This window comes from Phyllostomus discolor, chromosome 5 (assembly GCF_004126475.2).
Source record: "Phyllostomus discolor isolate MPI-MPIP mPhyDis1 chromosome 5, mPhyDis1.pri.v3, whole genome shotgun sequence".
Taxonomy (NCBI): Eukaryota; Metazoa; Chordata; class Mammalia; order Chiroptera; family Phyllostomidae; genus Phyllostomus; species Phyllostomus discolor.
The window spans coordinates 154,842,736-154,861,095 of record NC_040907.2 but is presented as its reverse complement, the minus strand read 5'-3'; the positions used below and the strand labels follow the sequence as shown (position 1 = coordinate 154,861,095).

Here is an 18,360-nt window from a genome sequence, read left to right as displayed (position 1 = left end):
CTGCCGAAACAAGGAGGCAAAGTAACATGGCCCAAATGAAAGAACAGGACAAAATGCCTGAAAATACATGTCTATCAACAACTGAATCTAAGAAACAAAATATATAAACAAGCAGGACAGAAACAGACTTGTGCATACAGAAAACAATTGGAAGGTTGCCAGAGGGGAGTAGGTTGAGGGAGGGGTGAAAGCGTGAAGGGCTCAGGAAGTACGAAGTGGTTGTCACAGCACAGTCATGGGGATGTAAAGTACAGCACAGGGACTGTAGTCACTAATATCATGATAATCATGTATGCTGTTTGACGGGTCTGAGATTAATCGGGATGATAACTTAGTAAATTGTATGATGTCTGATCACTGGGGTGTACACCTGGAAGTAGTATTAAACTGTAATTGACTTTAGAGTGGGGGGGAGAGAGAGAGAAACATCAGCTTATTCCACTTATTTATGTAACACTGGTGGCTTCTCGTATGTGCCTTGGCTGGGGATCAAACCCACAGCCTAGGCAGGTCGGACGACGCTGTAACCGACTACCTGGCCGGAGCGGGAATGAAATTCTGATACCTGCTACAACATGGATGAACCTCGAGGACATTATGGTGGGTGTAGTAAGCCAGAAACAAACACACACAAAATGGTATGATTCTACGTATGGGAGGGGACGTATTCACGGAGACGAAGTAGAGTAAAGGTTACCAGGAGCCTCGGGGAGAAGCAAATGGGGAGTCGCCACTTCGCAGCACAGTTTGTCTGGGATGATAAAGGGTCCGAAGTAGACAGGCGATGCGGTTCAGCTTGTGAGTGTGTTTAACACCACTTAATTGTTCACTTACAATGGTAAAATTTGTAATGTATATTTTAATGTAATAAAACCAATTTAAAAAAAATTCAACTGAGCCCTGGCCAGGTAGCTCAGTTGGTTAGAGCATTGTCCCCATAATGCCAAGGCTGCAGGTTGGATCCCTGGTCAGAGCACAGACAAGAAGCAACCGAGGAATGCACGAAGAAGTGGAGCAACAAACCAATGTTTTTTTTCCTCTCTCTCCCTTCCTCTCTCTAAAGTCAATAATTTTTTTTTAATCATAGAGCTAGAAAGTGGTCAAGCTAGGATTTGAACCCAAACCTACCTGACTCTAGGGCCCATGTTCTCAACCTTAGGGCTTTTCTGCCTCTGGAAAGAGCGGCCAAACACCAGTCAGGACTTCTGGGTCCTTCCCATCACTGTCCAGTGTGACTTGGCCTGTCTAGTGCTTTTGATTTTACATGGAATGTCCCAGACCTGATTCCTGACCCCGATGCTGTCTGCTTCTGGCGTACTCTGGGAAAAGGGAGGGGGACCAGCCGTCAGACTCTTCCTTTGCCCCTCCCTTTGCCCCTCCCTTAGAGGTCTGCCCTGGGGTTAAGCCAGCCCTTAAGAAGGCCTGCACTCCCCCTTCCTTTCCCCATTCTACGAGAGAGCTTGGACTTGGCTGCATTCCAGGATAAACTCCCACAAGGCAAGAGATAACACCCAGCCAAGGTAAAGATCGTGACAGCCCTTAAAAAGGCCTCCTTGCCTCTCAGGGTGGCTGCAGCCCTTCCTCTCCGGACCTGTGCATCCTACCTGCCGGCACCAGGCCACCATGTGGGAGCTCTGGGCTCTCTTGCTCCTGACCCTAGCCTGTGTTTTTTGGCCCAAGCCAAAACACCCAAGTGGCAAGTACCCCAAGAGCCTCCCATCCCTGCCCTTGGTGGGCAGCCTGCCATTCATCCCCAGAAGTGGCCATCCGCACGTGAACTTCTTCAAGCTGCAAGAAAAATACGGCCCCATCTATTCTTTTCGTATGGGTAGCAAGACTACAGTGATGATCGGCCACCACCAGCTGGCCAAAGAGGTGCTTATCAAGAAGGGCAAGGAATTCTCCGGGCGGCCCCAAGTGGTAAGCAGTGCCCACTGTCTCTCCTCTCTCACCACCCGTGGGTTTGTTCAGTTCTTGGGCCAAGACCATGCCTGGAATGACCCTTCCAGCTCTAACAACCTGTATTCTTCCTAAAAACAGACTAGCAGGGCTTCTGGTGGGGAGCAACCCCTCAAGGTCCTACCTAGCCTCTAACCCAGGCAGGAAGAATGAAAGGAAGACCTCCTGTCCAGGGCTGCCCAGAAGGGACAGTGGGCTGGGTGCAGTGGCCTGGGTGCAGGGGGTCAGGGAGTCCTCACTCCCGTCATCTCAGCCCTAAACTGGATAAGGATCTCTCTGAGCCTAAGACTTCCCTAATTAACTGGGATAGTGCATGCAAAAATCTTAGCCCAGTGCCCAGTGCAGTAAGTGCTCAATAAATAGCTTTATGGATGTTCCTCTTCCTGTGAAACGTGGGAGTAGTCATTACTGTCCTCTGTGGGAAAGTGCAAGGGAGCAGCCTGGTCTGGGAGGGCTGGGGTTGCCGTGTCTCTGGAGCCGACCCCAGCTCACAGCGGGCTACCTGCCCAGAGCACCGCAGGTGCCCACCCCCTCGCCCTGCTGCTGAGCACCACCCCGAACGCCCAAGGCAGGGCTCCCCAGACACTCATCTCTGATCAGGCCAGGTTTGCTGCCCAACTGCCTCCCTCCCAACTCTGCTGAACGCTTCTCCTCGGTGCAAAAAGGAAGGAGGATGCCAGTCAGTTGGGGTTTGTGAGTCAGGGAAGAGAAAAGGGGAGGCTTTGAAGCCTAAGCTTTTCGTGTGCCTCTGGGAAGAGATGGCTTGACCCCAAGTTCAGACTGGGCAGACGAGACATCTGCAGTCTTCGGTTGTGGCCCTGTGATGGGCACACAGCCTGGCCATGGAAGGGCACACGAACAGGAGGCGAGCTCCTGTGCCTTTAGCATCAACCAGAGGACCCAGGAAAAGGCAGAGGTCTGGGTAGTCCTCGGTCTCTGCAAGCCCCTCCACTGCCCACCCCTGCCCCCAGGATGGCCGGATTCAGAGAGCTTACCTCATCCACAGCTGCTCTCCTCAACCACCCAGTCAGCAACTGATAAGAGAGGCCCAGAGGTGACCCTGACATTGAACAGAACCCCAGAACCCCTGTATTCGAACTGAGCGTCCCTTCTTCCTCACTCTCTCTGATGGAATCAGGGGTTAGAGGGGCTTGGGCCCTGGTCTGCCAAGGCCTCGCAGTCCCGGTGGAGAGATGCAATGACACCCCACAGCTTGGCTCCCTTGGGTCCGGGGAATGGGTGCAGGAGACCCAGGGTAAGGACCGGCGGGGCATGTCTGATTGATCCAGCCTTTCCTGCTCTCCAAAGACAACTCTAGATATCCTGTCAGATGAGCAAAAGGGCGTTGCCTTTGCCGACTACGGTGACGCCTGGCAGCTGCATCGGAAGCTGGTGCGGGCCACCTTTTCCGTGTTCAAGGATGGAGACCTGAAGCTAGAAAAGATCAGTGAGTGCCCTGCCGGCCCCGGGAGCTCCCGAGGGAGAAGAGGGCTACTGCGGGAGAAGGGGTGCAAGGGGCTCAACCTAGAGTTTTCTTGGCTACTGCTGCCATCTAGTGGCCATCTGCAATCCGTCCCTGATAAAGACGGAACCGGTAGTGATGGGGTGAGAGTGCTGCTTAATACCCCAACCTCATGTCCTTCTCTTCCCTCAGTATGTCAGGAAATCAGTTCATTTTGTGACTTCCTGGACACCCAAAATGGCCAGTCCATAGATTTGTCCTTGCCACTCTTCCTGGCGGTGACCAACATAATCTGCTTTATCTGCTTCAACACCTCCTTCAAGAAGGGACATCCTGCGTTGCAGACCATACACACGTACAATGAAGGCATCATGGAATCGCTGGGCCAGAACAGTATGGTAGACATATTCCCTATGCTGAAGGTAGGCATGAGAACAGGCCCCCCTGCCGAGCCCAGCAGACCCTGCGGGTGCCCCCATTTCTGCTTTCTTCTTACCGCCCAGTTCCAGACCCACCTTCCTCCTGGCCACCTCAGACACACTGACCTCTGCCATCTCTGCCTCTTAACTCTTTGCTGCTTGTCTACATACATAGGTTTAGCTTTTTAGTCATGCATGTTATACTCATAACTAACGGCTCTCATTTATGTACTAACTGCCGTGTGCCAGTAACAAGCAATCTGCATGCATTAATCATGGCATTCCCCTTGGAGGTGGGTTTTATTATCCCTAAACGGATGAGTATACAGGCCTTGAGAAGTTAAAAAACTTGCCCAGGGCTTCAGACTCAAGTTTTTCTTACTCTTCAAGGGTGGGCACGAAACAGAGCCTACTAAGGAAACTTTGGTGTCTGATGTTTGACTGAAGGGGGTGGGGCGGGGGAGGCAGGGGGAGTGGAGACCACCCCCTTCTCCCTGGTTTGGAATGGTCCTGGTTGTCGTTGGTGATCCCGTTCACGCCCCCCTCTCGCCTTCCATTCTGCCTGAAGGTTGGGGTTGGAGCAGAGCTCTCTGGAGACACAAGGCTGGGATCTACCCCCGGGAGGGATTCTGGCAGCTGTAGAAGCAAAATGTGAGAGGGATGGGTTTGACGTTCCTTCCTACTTTCCAGATTTTCCCCAACAAAACCATAAAGATGATGAAGAACTGTATGAAAATGAGAGATGATTTGCTGAGTTCAATCTATGAGAAACATAAGGTAGGGGATGGAGCAGCAGGGATCCTGAGTTAGCTTGAAAGTGTCCTGAGAGCAGGGTTTGGGGTCCACTTTGAACACCATAGGATCTCCAGCAGCTAGCAGAGAGTCTTTGCACGTAGTAGGTGCTCATTAAAAACTGACTTAACTAATGAATAGGGATGGAGAAGTGAGGGATTGAAGATCCTAGAGGGGACCTGTCCACCCCCCCCCCAAATTTATTTATTTATTTATTTATATTTTATTTATTTTATTTTTAGAGAGAAGGGAAGGGAGGAAGAAAGAGAGGGAAAGAAACATCAATATGTGGTTGCCTCTTGTTCACCCCCTACTGGGGACCTAGTTTGCCACCCAGGCATGTGCCCTTGAGTGGGAGTTGAGCCGGAGACCCTTTGGTTCGCAGGCTGGCACTCAATCCACTGAGCCGCACCACCCAGGTCCACCTCCCTCCCCCACCAAATTTAAAGAGGACCTAGAGCTGCCTCACCTCCACAAGCTCATAGGTCTGGACTAGACTCACTTCACTCCCTCACTTCCAAGTGGAAGACGCCTTTGTATCTCCAGTCTAGGATGGAAGTATGGTAGAGTGTTGTAGATGGGGCTCCTTCCTTATCACTATTTCCCAATCTCACCCAACCAGAAGAACTTCAGCAGCGACTCGGTCACTAACTTGGTGGACATACTGATTCAAGCGCAGGTGAACTCGGTCAATAACAACACTGGCCCAGACCAGGAGTCCAAGCTGCTCTCGGACCGATACAATCTTGCTACCATAGGGGACATCTTTGGGGCTGGTCTGGAGACCACCACTTCTGTGGTGAAGTGGACGGTGGCCTTCCTGCTGCACAATCCTCAGGTGGGCTTCTCCTTACTCCAGTCTTCCCAACCACCCTTGACCCCAGCCAGATGCAACTCTGGCCTCAGAGGACGAGGCACCGCCCCAGGGTTTCCATGCAGGAAGACTAGCCTGCTCCGCCCTCACCCTAGGGTGGCACTGCCCCATCTTCTGGAAGGAGAGCCTAGGCTGCAGAGCACCCCCTGAACAGGGGCTGGGCCAGCTCTTCTAGATGTGACAGTAGGGTTCCTCAAAGCCCATGCTTCTCCTGGACTTAAAGACACTCTGGTCACATTACCCTTCTCTGGTCCCCAGTTGCTAAAGAAGATCCAGAAGGAGATTGACCAGAATGTAGGTTTCAGTCGCACCCCAACTATCAGTGACCGGAACCACCTCCTTCTGCTGGAGGCCACCATCCGAGAGGTGCTTCGCATTCGCCCCGTGGCGCCGACGCTCATCCCCCACAAGGCTATCACTGACTCCAGGTGTGCTTTCCCTCCCAGTGACGTCCAGCCCCAAGATGCACTCAACGCTGCTTGCCAGCCCACCCAGCCCCTCCTCCACTCCCCCAGCCCACCACCTTGCTGATCCACCTGTGGTCAACCACGGACAGTCAATGATCCTACTGATCAACATACCCACCACCCACTAACCCCCAGCGACTAATCCACAGACCCACCTGAGCTCCCTCAGAAGCTGCCTGCTGTCCTAGAGACGTGGGGTCTGGGACAAAAGGCGGGCTCTGTGCTCCCACTCGGCCCAATAGCCACAACACACATTGCACCAGCTCGCAACACATGCGCACACGCCCTGCCAGACGTGAACGTCCTCGCACGGAAGAGCTGCTTCACAAGTGCTTGTCAGGGAGCGAGCGCTGGGGAAGAGCTGGGTTCACACGAAATCTGGTGGAAGCCGAGGAAAAGACGAGGGGGTGGGCATGAGAGAGTAAAGGGCCCTTGCCTCCGGAGTGGAGGGCCGTGGAGGCTCGGGGCTGAGCAGGTGGGGGAGGACGATATGCCAGACGCCCTTTTCCTCTCCCTCCTGGGACAGCATTGGTGAGTTTGCCATTGACAAGGGCACAAACGTGATCATCAACCTGTGGGCACTGCATCACAGCGAGAAGGAGTGGCACCAGCCGGACCAGTTCATGCCCGGTGAGTCCGCGTCCGGCCCTGCTCCCAGGCCGCAGCCCAGCACTACTTCCCCTCCGCCAGGGGGCTGCTAGAGCACCCCCATCCCCCTCTGGGTTTAACCAAACTCTTCACGGCTGGGTTTCCTACTTGTCCTTCCACTAACTGCAAACCTCCTCCTCCAAGAGGCCTTCTAGGCACACGTCCCCCAAGAAGTCGGCCCTCTCTCCCCTTGGATGGTGGCGTTTCCACCTGCTGGACATTTCATGTCCTCTGTGTGAGGAAGGGCTGCCCGAGGGTAGGGCTGTGTCTCTCCCAGGCTGAGATTCCCCCAGGTGAGGCTGTGCACATCCCTGACGGGGGCTCCTCTGGCCGGGCAGAGGCACCCCTCACTTACTCCTGCCCTGACCCCTGCCTGACCCCTGCCGTATGTCCCCACAGAGCGCTTCCTGGACCCCACGGGGAGCCAGCTCATCTTGCCATCGTTAAGCTACCTGCCCTTCGGAGCAGGACCGCGCTCCTGCGTCGGGGAGAACATGGCCCGCCAGGCGCTCTTTCTCTTCCTGTCCTGGATGCTGCAAAGGTTTGACCTGGGGGTCTCGGATGACGGGCAGCTGCCCTCCCTGGAGGGCACCCCCAACGTGGTCTTTCAGATCGACTCTTACAAAGTGAAGATTAAGGTGCGCCAGGCCTGGAAGGAAGCCCACGCTGAAGGTAGCACCTAGAAGCCGTAGGTAGCGCTCCGCCAAGTGTGGCCCCACAGCACAGAATTAGAAGCGCTGCTCCGCCACTCCACCACTCCTCCCTCCTCCTAGCCCACTCTGCGTTCTCTTCGGCCCTGCAGCCCTGACAGGGATGTGCATAAGCTCAAGTTTTTCTTAAGAAGGTCCCTGGCCCTGGCCATTGTGGCTCAGTTGGTTGGAATGTGCTCCCGGAAACCGAATGGTTGCTGGTTCAATCCCTGGTCAGGGCACGTGCAGGAGGAAATATCTCTCTCCCTCAGGGATGTCTGTCTCCCTCAACAATGAAAAAATGTCCTCGGGTGAGGATTAGAAAAACAAAAGAAGAAGGTCCCTGAGCTTAATCATTATATTTGTGAATATCATTACATTATCCTTCTTTAAAGAAAGTGGGAGGAGGGTCTCTGAGCAGCTCATGCGTTTAATTGTTCACTCACTCTTTCAATAAATGTTTTATTAAGCACCTCCTACACGCCGCCCACTGTCCCTGGGCACTCAAGCTCCCTGGTGCCCCGAAGCTTATATTTCTAGCAAGGGCCAACGAATAAACAAGCAGTTCAGAGACACATACGTACTTTGTTGTCAGTTATACCAGGGGATGACGATTTGAAAAGAGGACGGCGGAGGAGGGGCGTGGCCCGGGTCGGCCCGCGGTGCGGGAAGGCGCGGATGCCTTGGGGGAGACCGCCCCCTGGCCGAGGGAGGCGCAGGAGAGACGTTCTCCCGGTGGGAGGGGTCAGTGTGGGGCAGAGCAGAGCAAACGGAGGGCTGGGCGGTCCCTGATGAGGTCTGACCGGAGACAGGGGCCGGGTCCCCTGGAGCCTTTGAGTTAGCAGGAAGGAATCGACAGGTTTTTATCTGAAGTGTGCTAGGAGGGTTTAAACAAGTGGAAAGATCCGGTTTATATTTTTAAAAGGCCGACCTCGTTGTTGAGCGGAGGTGGATCTGCAGAGGGCCGCCAGCGGAGCCGCGAGGGAGGGAGAGGCTGGGCTGGTCGCAGAGGCGGAGATGGTGGAGAGCGGTGGGACCGAGTTTATATTTTGATAGCGGGCAGCGGATCTGGTTTGCTTCGGTGCAAACAGGCATCATCAGCTGCGTGTACCTCAATACTTGGCTTTGGGGGACAGTGTGTGACCCACAATTCAACCCACCACTACCCATCCCTCTCCTCTTGGTCCCCAGTGAGGAGCAGGTCTCCCTCTCCCGGCGCTGTCCTGCCACAGGGCCTCCACGGCGCCTTTGGCTGAAGCTCCGGGGCCCCGCCCCTGCTCCCCTCTCCGTAAGCCCAGGAAGTCTGTAGATGCCTCACTAGAAACTGGGACCCAGACTTCTTCAAACCCTGACATCGGTACCTTGAAACCTTGCCTACTGGCCAGTCTGCAAGTGGAAGAAGTCCCAAGATGCCCCTGGAAAAACTGACCTTGGACAGAGGCCCTTACCCCAGCTCCCTGAGGCCAGCCAGACCCGAGTCAGATCATCCACACCCCGTCCTTCCCTTCTGACGACAGGGGTCTCCAGGAGGGCCAGCAGGCCAAGGCTGAGACCCTACCTGGTCAAGGTTTCAGAGAGAAGGGATCAGGGAATCCCTCGAAAGGAAGGAGGGTCAAGGTCTTCCATCACAGCAGCGCTGTGTTCCTCCCAAGGGCTTTGTTACTCTGGGGGTAGTACACCATTCCCTGCTATCCCCCAACTCAGTCCTGGCCCTCACCGACCAGTGCCCCCAGGCCTTGCTGAAGAGCCCAAGGGAGAGTCCTTGGGCAGCAGTGGCTGACCCCAGCCCCCAGCACAAGCAGCCTGGAGGGATGTGGGCACCACAGTGCGCAATGGGAGAGCAAAAGCGAGCAGGGCTCCGGCACTGGCAGTGGGGACCCGCCCTGCTGCTGTGTGCTGCGTACCTCAATGGAGACACTCCCACCTCTACAGGTTTCGAGCCACCAGTGTGAGCCACTGAGCAGCCAGGTGTTGGGAAGAGCTGCGGGGTAGCACTGCTATTTACCCTTATGTTATATAGTACATGCCATTTACTACAGCTCGTACTGTTCCCGAAAACCTAATAACCGACTCTCGGGAGCTAAGAGCTGCCCCCCCCAGGAGAGATGAGTGGCCCCCTTCCCTGGGAACCTTGGGGTACAGCGGGGGGGGGGATGGTGGTGAATGCAGGACTGTGCTGGTCGGCCTCTAATGGCCATGACTCCAGAAGCAGAGGAGGGGTCCTCTCTCCAGTCATGCGTACAGGTGTAAACACCCGACTCCATAGGACAAAAATCCAATCACAGAGTGGGGTGGAGAGAGAGGACCAGACATGGAGGACCTGAACACCAAGGTTCTAGTCCCCAGACAAGAACTCCCTGGGTTCCTAGCCCTGGATCTTAGGTCCATTCCTGGCTTCTTCTTTTTTTTTTTAATTTTTCAAGATTTATTTATTTATTTATTTATTTATTTTTAGAAAGGGAAGGGAGGGAGAGAGAAAGAGAGAAACATCAATGTGCGGTTGCTGGGGGTCGTGGCCTGCAACCCAGGCATGTGCCCTGACCGGGAATCAAACCTGCGATGCTTTGGTTCACAGCCTGCACTCAATCCACTGAGCTATGCCAGCCAGGGCCATTCCCAGCTTCTTGACCCCGCTTCTTCCATCTGTACCATGGGGTAACTCACCACTCGTGCCGCCCACTACCTGTGGCCCTGGTGAGGAGCAGCAGCAGAAAGAGCTGTGGGAACAGGCCAGTTCCACACCAACCGAAGCCACGGGAGAAATCAGGCTGTGGAGGCAAGTTCCATGTCGTCATTTACAGACCGAATGACCGTGGGCAACTTACCTGGCCTTCTTAAACCTCAGTTTCCTCATCTGTACTATGGGCAGCTGAGGTGTGCGTAGAAACAGTGCCACCAACCTCATAGTGTTGCTGAGGATCAAATATGTATTATGGGTCATTGCCTGTACCCAGATCCACAAAATAAGCCCTTCTCTCAGGGTTTTGTTTTAAAGATTTAATTCCTTTTTAGAGAGAGGGGAATGGAGAGAGGGAAAAAACATCAATGTGTGGTTGCCTCTCACATGGCCCCCACTGGGGACCCGTCCTGCAACCCAGGCCTGTGCCCTGACTGAGAATCAAACCAGCGACCCTTTAGTTCGCAGCCCAAACTCAACCCACTTGAGCTACACCAGCCAGGGCCTCTCAGGGTTTTATACAAACCGCCCGAAGGCCACCGGCTGGGTCAGGAGGAGCAGGTGTGTCCGGATGGCCCACCTGAAGGACAAGGCCCCCAGCTGCCTACTCTGGCAGCTGTGGCTGGCCTGCCAGCTGCCCTCTCCCTCCCCCAGAGCCAGGGCAGGCTGGCCAGGGGGCAGATGGAGAGCCTCGAGACAAACTTTTCATGGTTCCCAAACTGAGGATGTTCTGTAACACTTCCAGTAGGATTGGGCTTCTTCAGACTTCTTGGTGAGATGCGCAACGGAAGGTTAAACTGTGGCGAGGAGCTGGCGCACACTGAGTGACGAGAGACTTCAGACCAGATGCATCCTCTCCTCCCCTCGTAAGTCACCCAAAGCTCTTTTTTCTTTAATATATTTTATTTTAGAGAAGGGAGAAAGCATGAGAAACATCAATGTGATTGCCTTCTGTAACACAACCCAGGGGGCCGAACCTGCAACCCAGGCATGTATCCTGACTGGGAATCGAACCCCAGAGCTCTTTTTATCTCCTCAGAGGAAAAACAAAACACTTTTGCAGGAAAAGATACAAAGATCCAGAGCTTCAACGCTTGGAAATTTTATGTTTCCAAGAAGTTACACCTCCCTTTAGAAATTGGAGGCCATTTCAGCTGGGAGGGGCTCTGTTAGGTGAAGTGTCCAGAGCTGACCAACAGCGGACCCTTGACAGTTAGGTCAGATGAGACGCATCTGCACACCAGAGGTGACTGTGGCCGGATCTCCTGTCTCTCTCCTCCTGTATGCCTGTCCCTGCTAGCAATAGGTGGTGGGGGTTTTGGATACCTGTGCGTTTTAACAAAAAATCTGCACGATGCCTCTGATTCTGCGCGAAATGATTTGCTGACCTCAGACCAGAAGTCCCTAACAATCCTAATGCTGCCTACTCCCCCCCACTCTGGGAAGTTAAGGACAAAATTAAACTATGGGCAGACCAGCTGCCAAAACGCTGGAGGAAGCTGTTGCTAGGAATGTGCCTTAAGGAGTCAGCACTTAAAAGCTCAAGATTTATTAGACCCACTACCCCTCCCATACCCTGGACAGGAATGTTTATTAATGGGACCAGGTGGGTAAAGAAGCAAGGAGTTTTAGTTGAATATAATAATCTCAATACATGGAAACGAATACAAAACATGCCCCCCCCCCAAGATGTATAAATCAGGAAACCAGTTACCTAACCTAGACAAATCTAACCTCAACAGACAATAGCTAATTTCTGTATAACCTATAAATCACTCCTTGCACCCTTTTAACTTAGACCAATCCCTAGTTACTAATTGGCACCTGCAAGTTTGTGCCCATATAGCTTCGTTGGCTATCTGGTTGATAACCCTCTTGGTCAGAATAACCTTTGTTTAACATGATTGACCTGTAAAACCTTCTGTACTTTTTGAAGTTACCATAGTTACTTCTATGGTTTCTGTTTTAATAATCACACTATGCATTGGAGGTTGTATAACCTCCCCTATAAAAATAAAAATTGATTCTTCTCGGGGAGTCAGTCGGGCCCAAAATGCCCAACTGTCCTCTGGCACCCCACCTTGTATCTCGCTCCATTCACTTCACCTGAGCCGTTCCTCCTTTGGGGACCCAGAGACCCACCGAGGCTGGACCCTGGCAGTGAAGCTCATCCAAACCTGGGGGCCTGAGGGGTTATGACAAGGGGGAGGGGAGGGAAGGGAGGCCAAAGCAGCTTCTGAGATAAGGTGTCCAGTTCCCCTTTCATCATGCTACCCCCCTGCTCACTACACCTTTCTTTGGTCCCCTCACCTTAAAAAAAAAAAACAAGAAAAAAAAAAAAAAAAAAAACCAAGCTCTTCACTGGATGCCAATACAACTGTCCCACCGACTAGTGGGCTGCCTGGGCTTTGGAGTGGAACAATGTGGGTGCAAACTCTGGCTCTGCCACTTACTGGCTGTGTGATTTGGATAAGCCAGTCAACCCCTCTGAACACCTCGACCCCATTAACACAGCAGGAATGACTGCTGCACGTACCTCCAGGGGCTGTCGTGAGGAGAGGCTGAGATGGAGAGGTGGGTGAGGTGCTCACGCAAGTCTCAGCACCACGTAGACAGCCGACAAATGAAAACCGTGAAGTTCAATCGTTTTTTATTACCAGCTCACCACTCCAGCTTTCTCTCCTGTCGCTGCCCAGAAGGCAATGATCTAAAACGATTAAATTGCTCGCAGGTTTGGACATGACACCCACACTCTCGTTTTACACCTACCACACTTTCTTGTGCCTTTCAGCACCTGGCACGCAGTGGGCACTCAATAATCTACAGGCTGAACATTTTGCCCAGAATTCCCTTCCCACCTTTCTTCACCTGGCAAGCTCAGTGCAGAGGTCGCTGTCCCAGGCTGTCCTGAACCCCTCGTGGGCACACTCTCTTCCAGTGTCCTGTGCGCCACGTGCTGTTTCGTGGTCCTTTCCATGTGCTACCAACACTGTGCATGCCTTTCTCCCTCTGCAGACCATTAGCTCTTCTGAAGAGGTGGGTCTAAGGCACATGGGGTATTTGCATTGCCAATGCCTGAGCTTGTGGTGGTAGGTGCTCAGTCAACTCTCAGTAAGGCAATCACTCACCCCCAGGGTAGAAACCCACAATCCCAAACTCCTCCCTGGACCCACAGCCCTTTGCAGTGGGTCTAGCCATAAGCAGGCTTCCAACAGGTTAGGCCAACAGTCGGCCAAATCCGAGTCCCACCCCTTCTCCTGAGTGAAGCCCCGGTTTTACCCTCCCCCTAAAACAGGAAACGAGAATGGGGAGTTTCTTGAAATTCTTGTTTATCAAAGCTACTGTGGTTTGTGCTTTGGAGCATCTGTACTGTCTCCACTTGAACTTGGTCACCTGGAGGAGGAACTCAAGTGACCCGGGAGCTGGGGGTGCCCCACAGACCTAGGCATCGGGGGTACACGCACAGCCTCTAAATGCAGCCCGTAGTTGTACATTTGTTCTTCTGCCAGGGCAGTCAGCGAAAGAAGGCAGAAATGATGTACTGTTCTTCTCTGAGACTTTAGAACCGCCTCCAGATGCTATTGTGGCTGCCTGGGGGTGACTTGGAGGGGCAGCAACCATCCTAGGGGAGCCACTGAAGGGCCAGGGTCAAAGACGGGGGCAGGGGCATGACTGGCTCACACCGAACTCCCAGCAACAGCAGTGCTCACTGCAGGACACACTCAAGGGGCTACAGAAGAGAACGCTGGCTGCTCTCTGCCTGCGCTCCCTGCTAGTGAGTGCTCCGTTTGGGAAGGCAGAAACCCCTCCTGGGAGGGCTCCACTTCATCTTGCTTTGCCCACCTGCAGGCTGCCCGAAAAGAAGTCTTGCTGGGTTGGGCTGTTCCTTCCCTTTAAGCGGGGACTTACATCTGACTCAAAGTTCTAACAGGACAGTCTTAAGTAGAGAGTAAAATGACAGTGAGTCTTAGGAAACAGTCACTGTTCCATGATGACAGACACTGGCACACCAGTGGCTCCCGCAGAGCTTAAAAATCAGTTCTGAGCCCCATACCTGGGATTCAAGACCCCCAACTACCTCCCACAACCACTCACAATTCTGAACCCGAACCACTCACTTCATCTCAACCTACCTCTCATAACTGTCCCTGAGTGTGTTTTTATCTCCATAACTACAGCTTCTAGAGGGCACAGAGATGTATTTCTTCCACTTTCTTTAGCATGCAGCACACTGCTGGGCATGAAGTCGGGGGACTCGCTAATCCGTATTTCACACATTCCATCCCAAGGCCAAGCGCCCATCCACATTTCCACCCTATCAGTAAGAGATATTTCAGAGTGCCTGCATGTCAGGTTTTAGCTTCGTGGTATCTGACCAAACTTGTGTCTGATTTTTAACCTGCTTGTGGTCCTTTATAATGCACTGAAAAACCAGGCACACACCCTTGGCAGAGAGAGGGCCTGGGGAAACCCCTCAGCACACAGTGTGGCCTCAGCAGCAGCGTTACTGGCCTGCCCTCGGCCCTGAGGCTTCTGCTCGGCCCAGGAGTGTGTCTGCAACGGCCGTGTGACTTCTCTCAGCCTCCCCGTGGAGAAGGGGGAGGCGCCTGCAGTCAGGAACCTTGAGGTGCGACCGACCCCTTGAAGTCTGAGACAGAGGGAAAAATGGAATAAAGTCCTCCAGGAAGAAAAGCGCAGTCGGATTTTTGGGACTGATTTTATTTGGGCTTCTCACAGTGGTTAGAGCCACTCTGTGTGCAGAACAATCACAGCATAGGAAACGCGCCACTGAGACTGCCCAGAAAGGTCTAACCAGCTGAATCTTATTGCTTAAAATACACATATTCACAATAACTGACAAATGGTGATGTGCCTCACACAGGAATGTGTTCGCATTTGCAGATCTGACTAGCACCAAACCCTCGGCCGAGACCTTCCTTCTCCACCCGCCCGGAACACCAGGCTCCATCCAACCTCCCGGCCCCTCACGAGTCCTTCAGCTCCCCATTCCCGCCTCTCTCTGCGCTCGGGCGCCTCCGGGAGCAGGGGACAGGCTGGGGCTGCCGAGACACAGCCCAGTTCCCCGGGACCGCCAGCCTCTTCTCCTGCCTTTCGGGTGGGATGCTGCAGTGACCCTCACCACGCAGACGGGTTCCCCGCTCTCACTGGGGAGGGAACTGTGAAGAGGGCCAGCATTCATCCGTATGGTCAGTTCGCTGAAGGAAGATTCATTTTGGTAAAACTTGATCTCCCTGGAGACACCTCAGCGAGTTACTTGGGATATATATTTTTTTAATGGTGGAAGAAAAGGCATCTGAGGGCTGCTGACACACCCCGCCCACTCACGCCACAGAGCGGCTGGCCTGCTTGCAACGGGCCTTGGCAGGGGGTGGCAAGCCCTGCGGTGTCTGCCAAACGCTCCCGGCAATCCTGGGCAGGGCTGCCATCAGGGCCGCAGCTAGTCCACGCTTGTCCCTGAAGATCCAGTCCAGCTTCGGTCTGAAGTTCCACCTTCACGTTCTGTCCCCGGTGGCTGCGGACACCCCCGCAGGGGGCTGATCTGAGGGCCAGGAGCTGCCGAGGGAGGCAGTCAGGGTCAGAGCACATTTCCATCTACAGGGAACAGAACACAGGCCTCCGAGTGTCCACGGAGCAATGTGCAAATCGCAGTGACGGGCAGAGTAAAACCTGTACTTTGAGGGCAGGCTCCCTGGCGAGCACTGGGGACCGCCGTCGACAATGCTGCTGAATACACCCAGGTACACAGTCAGACTTTGTTCAGTAAACAGTAAATGCATAAAATAAATTACCTTGAGAGGGCCATATGCGCTCCAGCCTGTGATCGCGAGAGCAGAATGGCTGCCACTCAAAGCATGTTCACAGGACGACAGGGCAGGGGGCTCACACACAACGGACAGACACACACAGGTCACCCGGAAAGTCACCGTGTACGGACTTCACTTTGTTCGATGTGGGGTTTGGTTTTGTGGAGTCCTGATGCGGTCACGCGCTCGCCTTGCGGCCTCAGATCTATCTATTTTTGTAGACATACGTATTTTTTCCCTTTCTTATCATAGCGTCAATGTCTAATCTGAATGTCACCATTCAAAAGTGGGGGATGAACCGAACTCTTCCTACAACGGGGCTGGGCGGGGAATGTTAACTTCGGCTGTCTGCCTTCTCCATTCAGATCATTCCTAACGAAGCTCACCCGGCTGTCTGAGGCCGAACCGCAGCAATAAGGACCCTGTGGCCCTTCTGGACGGCTGCCTTCACCCCCTCCTGGGCCACTGAGACTCTTTACGAAGGCTACAATGATTAGTTGTCCCACTCTCGAGGAAGGGGGAGGGGAAGCACATGAAAACCACAGATAACCAAGGCATGTTTTTCCAAGTGGTCAGTTAAAAAAAAATTACTCAGGATCAAGAGAAAATACTGTGAGAGAGCCAGGCTATAGGGCTGCCCTTCCTCGGGGCCCACAGCCTCATCTGTTCATATACGACAGCGACACAGAAAGGCCTGCAGACTGTGTGCTTGGGGCTGGGGCAGGCCCCGTCACCTGTGGGCACAGACCTATGGGCAGAGACGCAGAAAGCTGCGCCTCTACCTACCACGGTGGCTTAGGGCCTCCTGAGCACCCACGGAAGTCCCAGGGATAACTCCCACCCAAGCCGGCACATGAAACAGCTCCTAGTTCAAGTGCAGCCGGGATCTGGGAAGGCTGACCAGGGAAAAGAGGCAGCCACAAGGCTTCCCTTTTCCAGGACAGAATTGTTGCCTGCTCACTGGTCAAGTTCTTGTTTTTAGCTCGCTTTTGTTCTTTTTATTAAAAAAAAAATAGCCAAAAAGAAGGCAGTATAATCTCTACACCTGCAACGGTCTGCGGCCAGCCAGCACACACCAGGCAGGGCCCCTCAGGGATGCGGTGATGCACTGACCTCGTCACCTGGAACCGGGGACGGTGACAAGCCCTTCCCCACCGACCACACGAGTGCCCGTCAGCTCTCGCCCTCCCACAGGATCAGACCGAGTCCGGCTCTGCAGGCGCTGGCAGCGAGGGGTGACAACCCTCAGCCAGGGCTGAGCCCGGCTGCCTCTCCTGGACTGACAAAGCAAGGTTCTCTTACACTAACAGCAGAGCAAAAATCCACTCCATCACCCAAAATCACCTCAGGACACAGTCTTGGCTCCCTTCCTTGGGGGCTTCTTAACACATATCTTCGACCCAAAGGTAGCGAGATATGACTTGAAAAGGGAGGAAGGGGTGGGGTATGAGGAATGAGTCACAGAACCAACTTCTCAGCCCTCCACAACAACGTGCTTATGTGGGGGGAGAGGCACCCCAAACTGTACCTGGAGATGCAGAAAAATGCAGGAACCAAGGCGGAAAAAGAGGGGGGAAAAAAAAAGAACCAAGTGGCTGTCCCACTTTCTCTGAAAGTCACTTAATGCTTCTTTCGTGGTTCTCCCCTACCCTGGTTGCTTCGCCAAGTTCTCGGACACAGGCAGGGCCTGCTCTAGCTGGGGGAGCTGCTGCTCTGGGGGTTTGGGGAGTCCTGCTCATTGATGGTGTTCAGCAGCAGGCATGCGGGGGGCCGAGGCAGGTGGGGATGCCCGTGATCGCAGGCCTGCTCCTCAGAGGGCTGGCAGAGCCCTTCCTCCTCGTCACCAGGGGGTCGCACGTGGCAGCTGTCGCAGAAGTCCAGGGGTCCATCCAGAGCGTCGTCGATGAGTGCGTTGAACTCCTTGAGGTCGTCGTCGTGGTGGCCCCGGTTGCACACACACACCTCAATGCCCGAGTCACCGGTGAAGCGGCGATGCCTACCAGGCGTCTTATCCTTGCTGTCAGGGAGGGCGCTGCCCTGCTCGCAGCTGTAATCTTTCAGCAGCTCCTCCTTACACTCAGAGTCCTTGTCCAGGAAGGCCCCAGGGGCCAGTTCCCCCAGGCCGGCCACAGAGCCACAGGGCTCCATTCCAGGGGCTTTGGTGGCTGCCGGGTTGGCCGGCATGTCGATGTTGCAGGGCTCAGGGTCAGCGATGATGCTTGGGGGTCTCGTGCTGCTTCTGCTGGGCCCAGACAAGGGGCTGCTCTGCGCCCCCTGGGAGTCCCGGGTGGGATCGGCGCCTGGGGCACTGCCGCCTGCAGGGCCGCACTGTGCAGACAGCTGCTGCTGCTGCTGTAGCTGGAAGGCACTGTATGGTGGGGGAGGAGTTGGAGGTCGGTTCACCACTTCCTCATAAGGAGGTAGTAAGTAGTTTGGCAAAAACCCTAAAGTGGGGAGGTAGGGAGGAGAAATTACTGCACTGGCAATTGATCCGGGACAGAGACACTAAACTCACGTCTCTCCCACCCCCAGCACACCCCCCCAGTGA

At 54.0% G+C, this 18,360-nt stretch overlaps 2 protein-coding genes and 2 long non-coding RNA genes across 7 annotated transcripts in view; 2 read left to right on the top strand and 2 right to left on the bottom strand.

Annotated features, from left to right (window-relative positions):
• Window positions 1-1,446: 1,446 nt before the first annotated feature.
• LOC114497592 (steroid 17-alpha-hydroxylase/17,20 lyase) lies at window positions 1,447-7,789 on the top strand. Of its 2 annotated transcripts, none has more exons than XM_036027234.1 (9): window positions 1,447-1,920; window positions 3,268-3,406; window positions 3,614-3,843; window positions 4,531-4,617; window positions 5,255-5,470; window positions 5,765-5,934; window positions 6,500-6,603; window positions 7,021-7,313; window positions 7,424-7,789. In XM_036027234.1, the coding sequence occupies exons 1-8, from the start codon at window positions 1,624-1,626 to the stop codon at window positions 7,302-7,304; spliced, it is 1,527 nt and encodes a 508-aa protein (XP_035883127.1). In that variant the 5' UTR covers window positions 1,447-1,623; the 3' UTR covers window positions 7,305-7,313; window positions 7,424-7,789. The 2 variants fall into 2 exon arrangements, with proteins under 2 accessions (XP_035883127.1, XP_035883128.1); XM_036027235.1 differs by having other exon boundaries at window positions 1,560-1,920; window positions 5,258-5,470.
• On the bottom strand, window positions 4,039-5,248 carry LOC118500896. Its single transcript, XR_004903480.1, has 2 exons — window positions 5,102-5,248; window positions 4,039-4,476 (listed from the first exon to the last, which is right to left on the bottom strand). It is a non-coding gene; the product is annotated as an uncharacterized LOC118500896 (long non-coding RNA).
• Window positions 7,790-11,060: 3,271 nt separating the features above from the next.
• LOC118500895 lies at window positions 11,061-12,295 on the top strand. Its single transcript, XR_004903479.1, has 2 exons — window positions 11,061-11,165; window positions 12,154-12,295. It is a non-coding gene; the product is annotated as an uncharacterized LOC118500895 (long non-coding RNA).
• A 2,390-nt stretch (window positions 12,296-14,685) lies between these two features.
• WBP1L (WW domain binding protein 1 like) overlaps window positions 14,686-18,360 on the bottom strand; it is a 57,574-nt gene continuing 53,899 nt past the window's right edge. For all 3 annotated transcript variants that reach the window (XM_028511914.2, XM_028511915.2, XM_036027233.1), the window contains exon 4: window positions 14,686-18,256. In XM_028511914.2, the coding sequence (XP_028367715.1) occupies window positions 17,505-18,256 (752 nt within the window). In that variant the 3' untranslated portion in view covers window positions 14,686-17,504. The remainder of the gene's footprint in view (window positions 18,257-18,360) is intronic.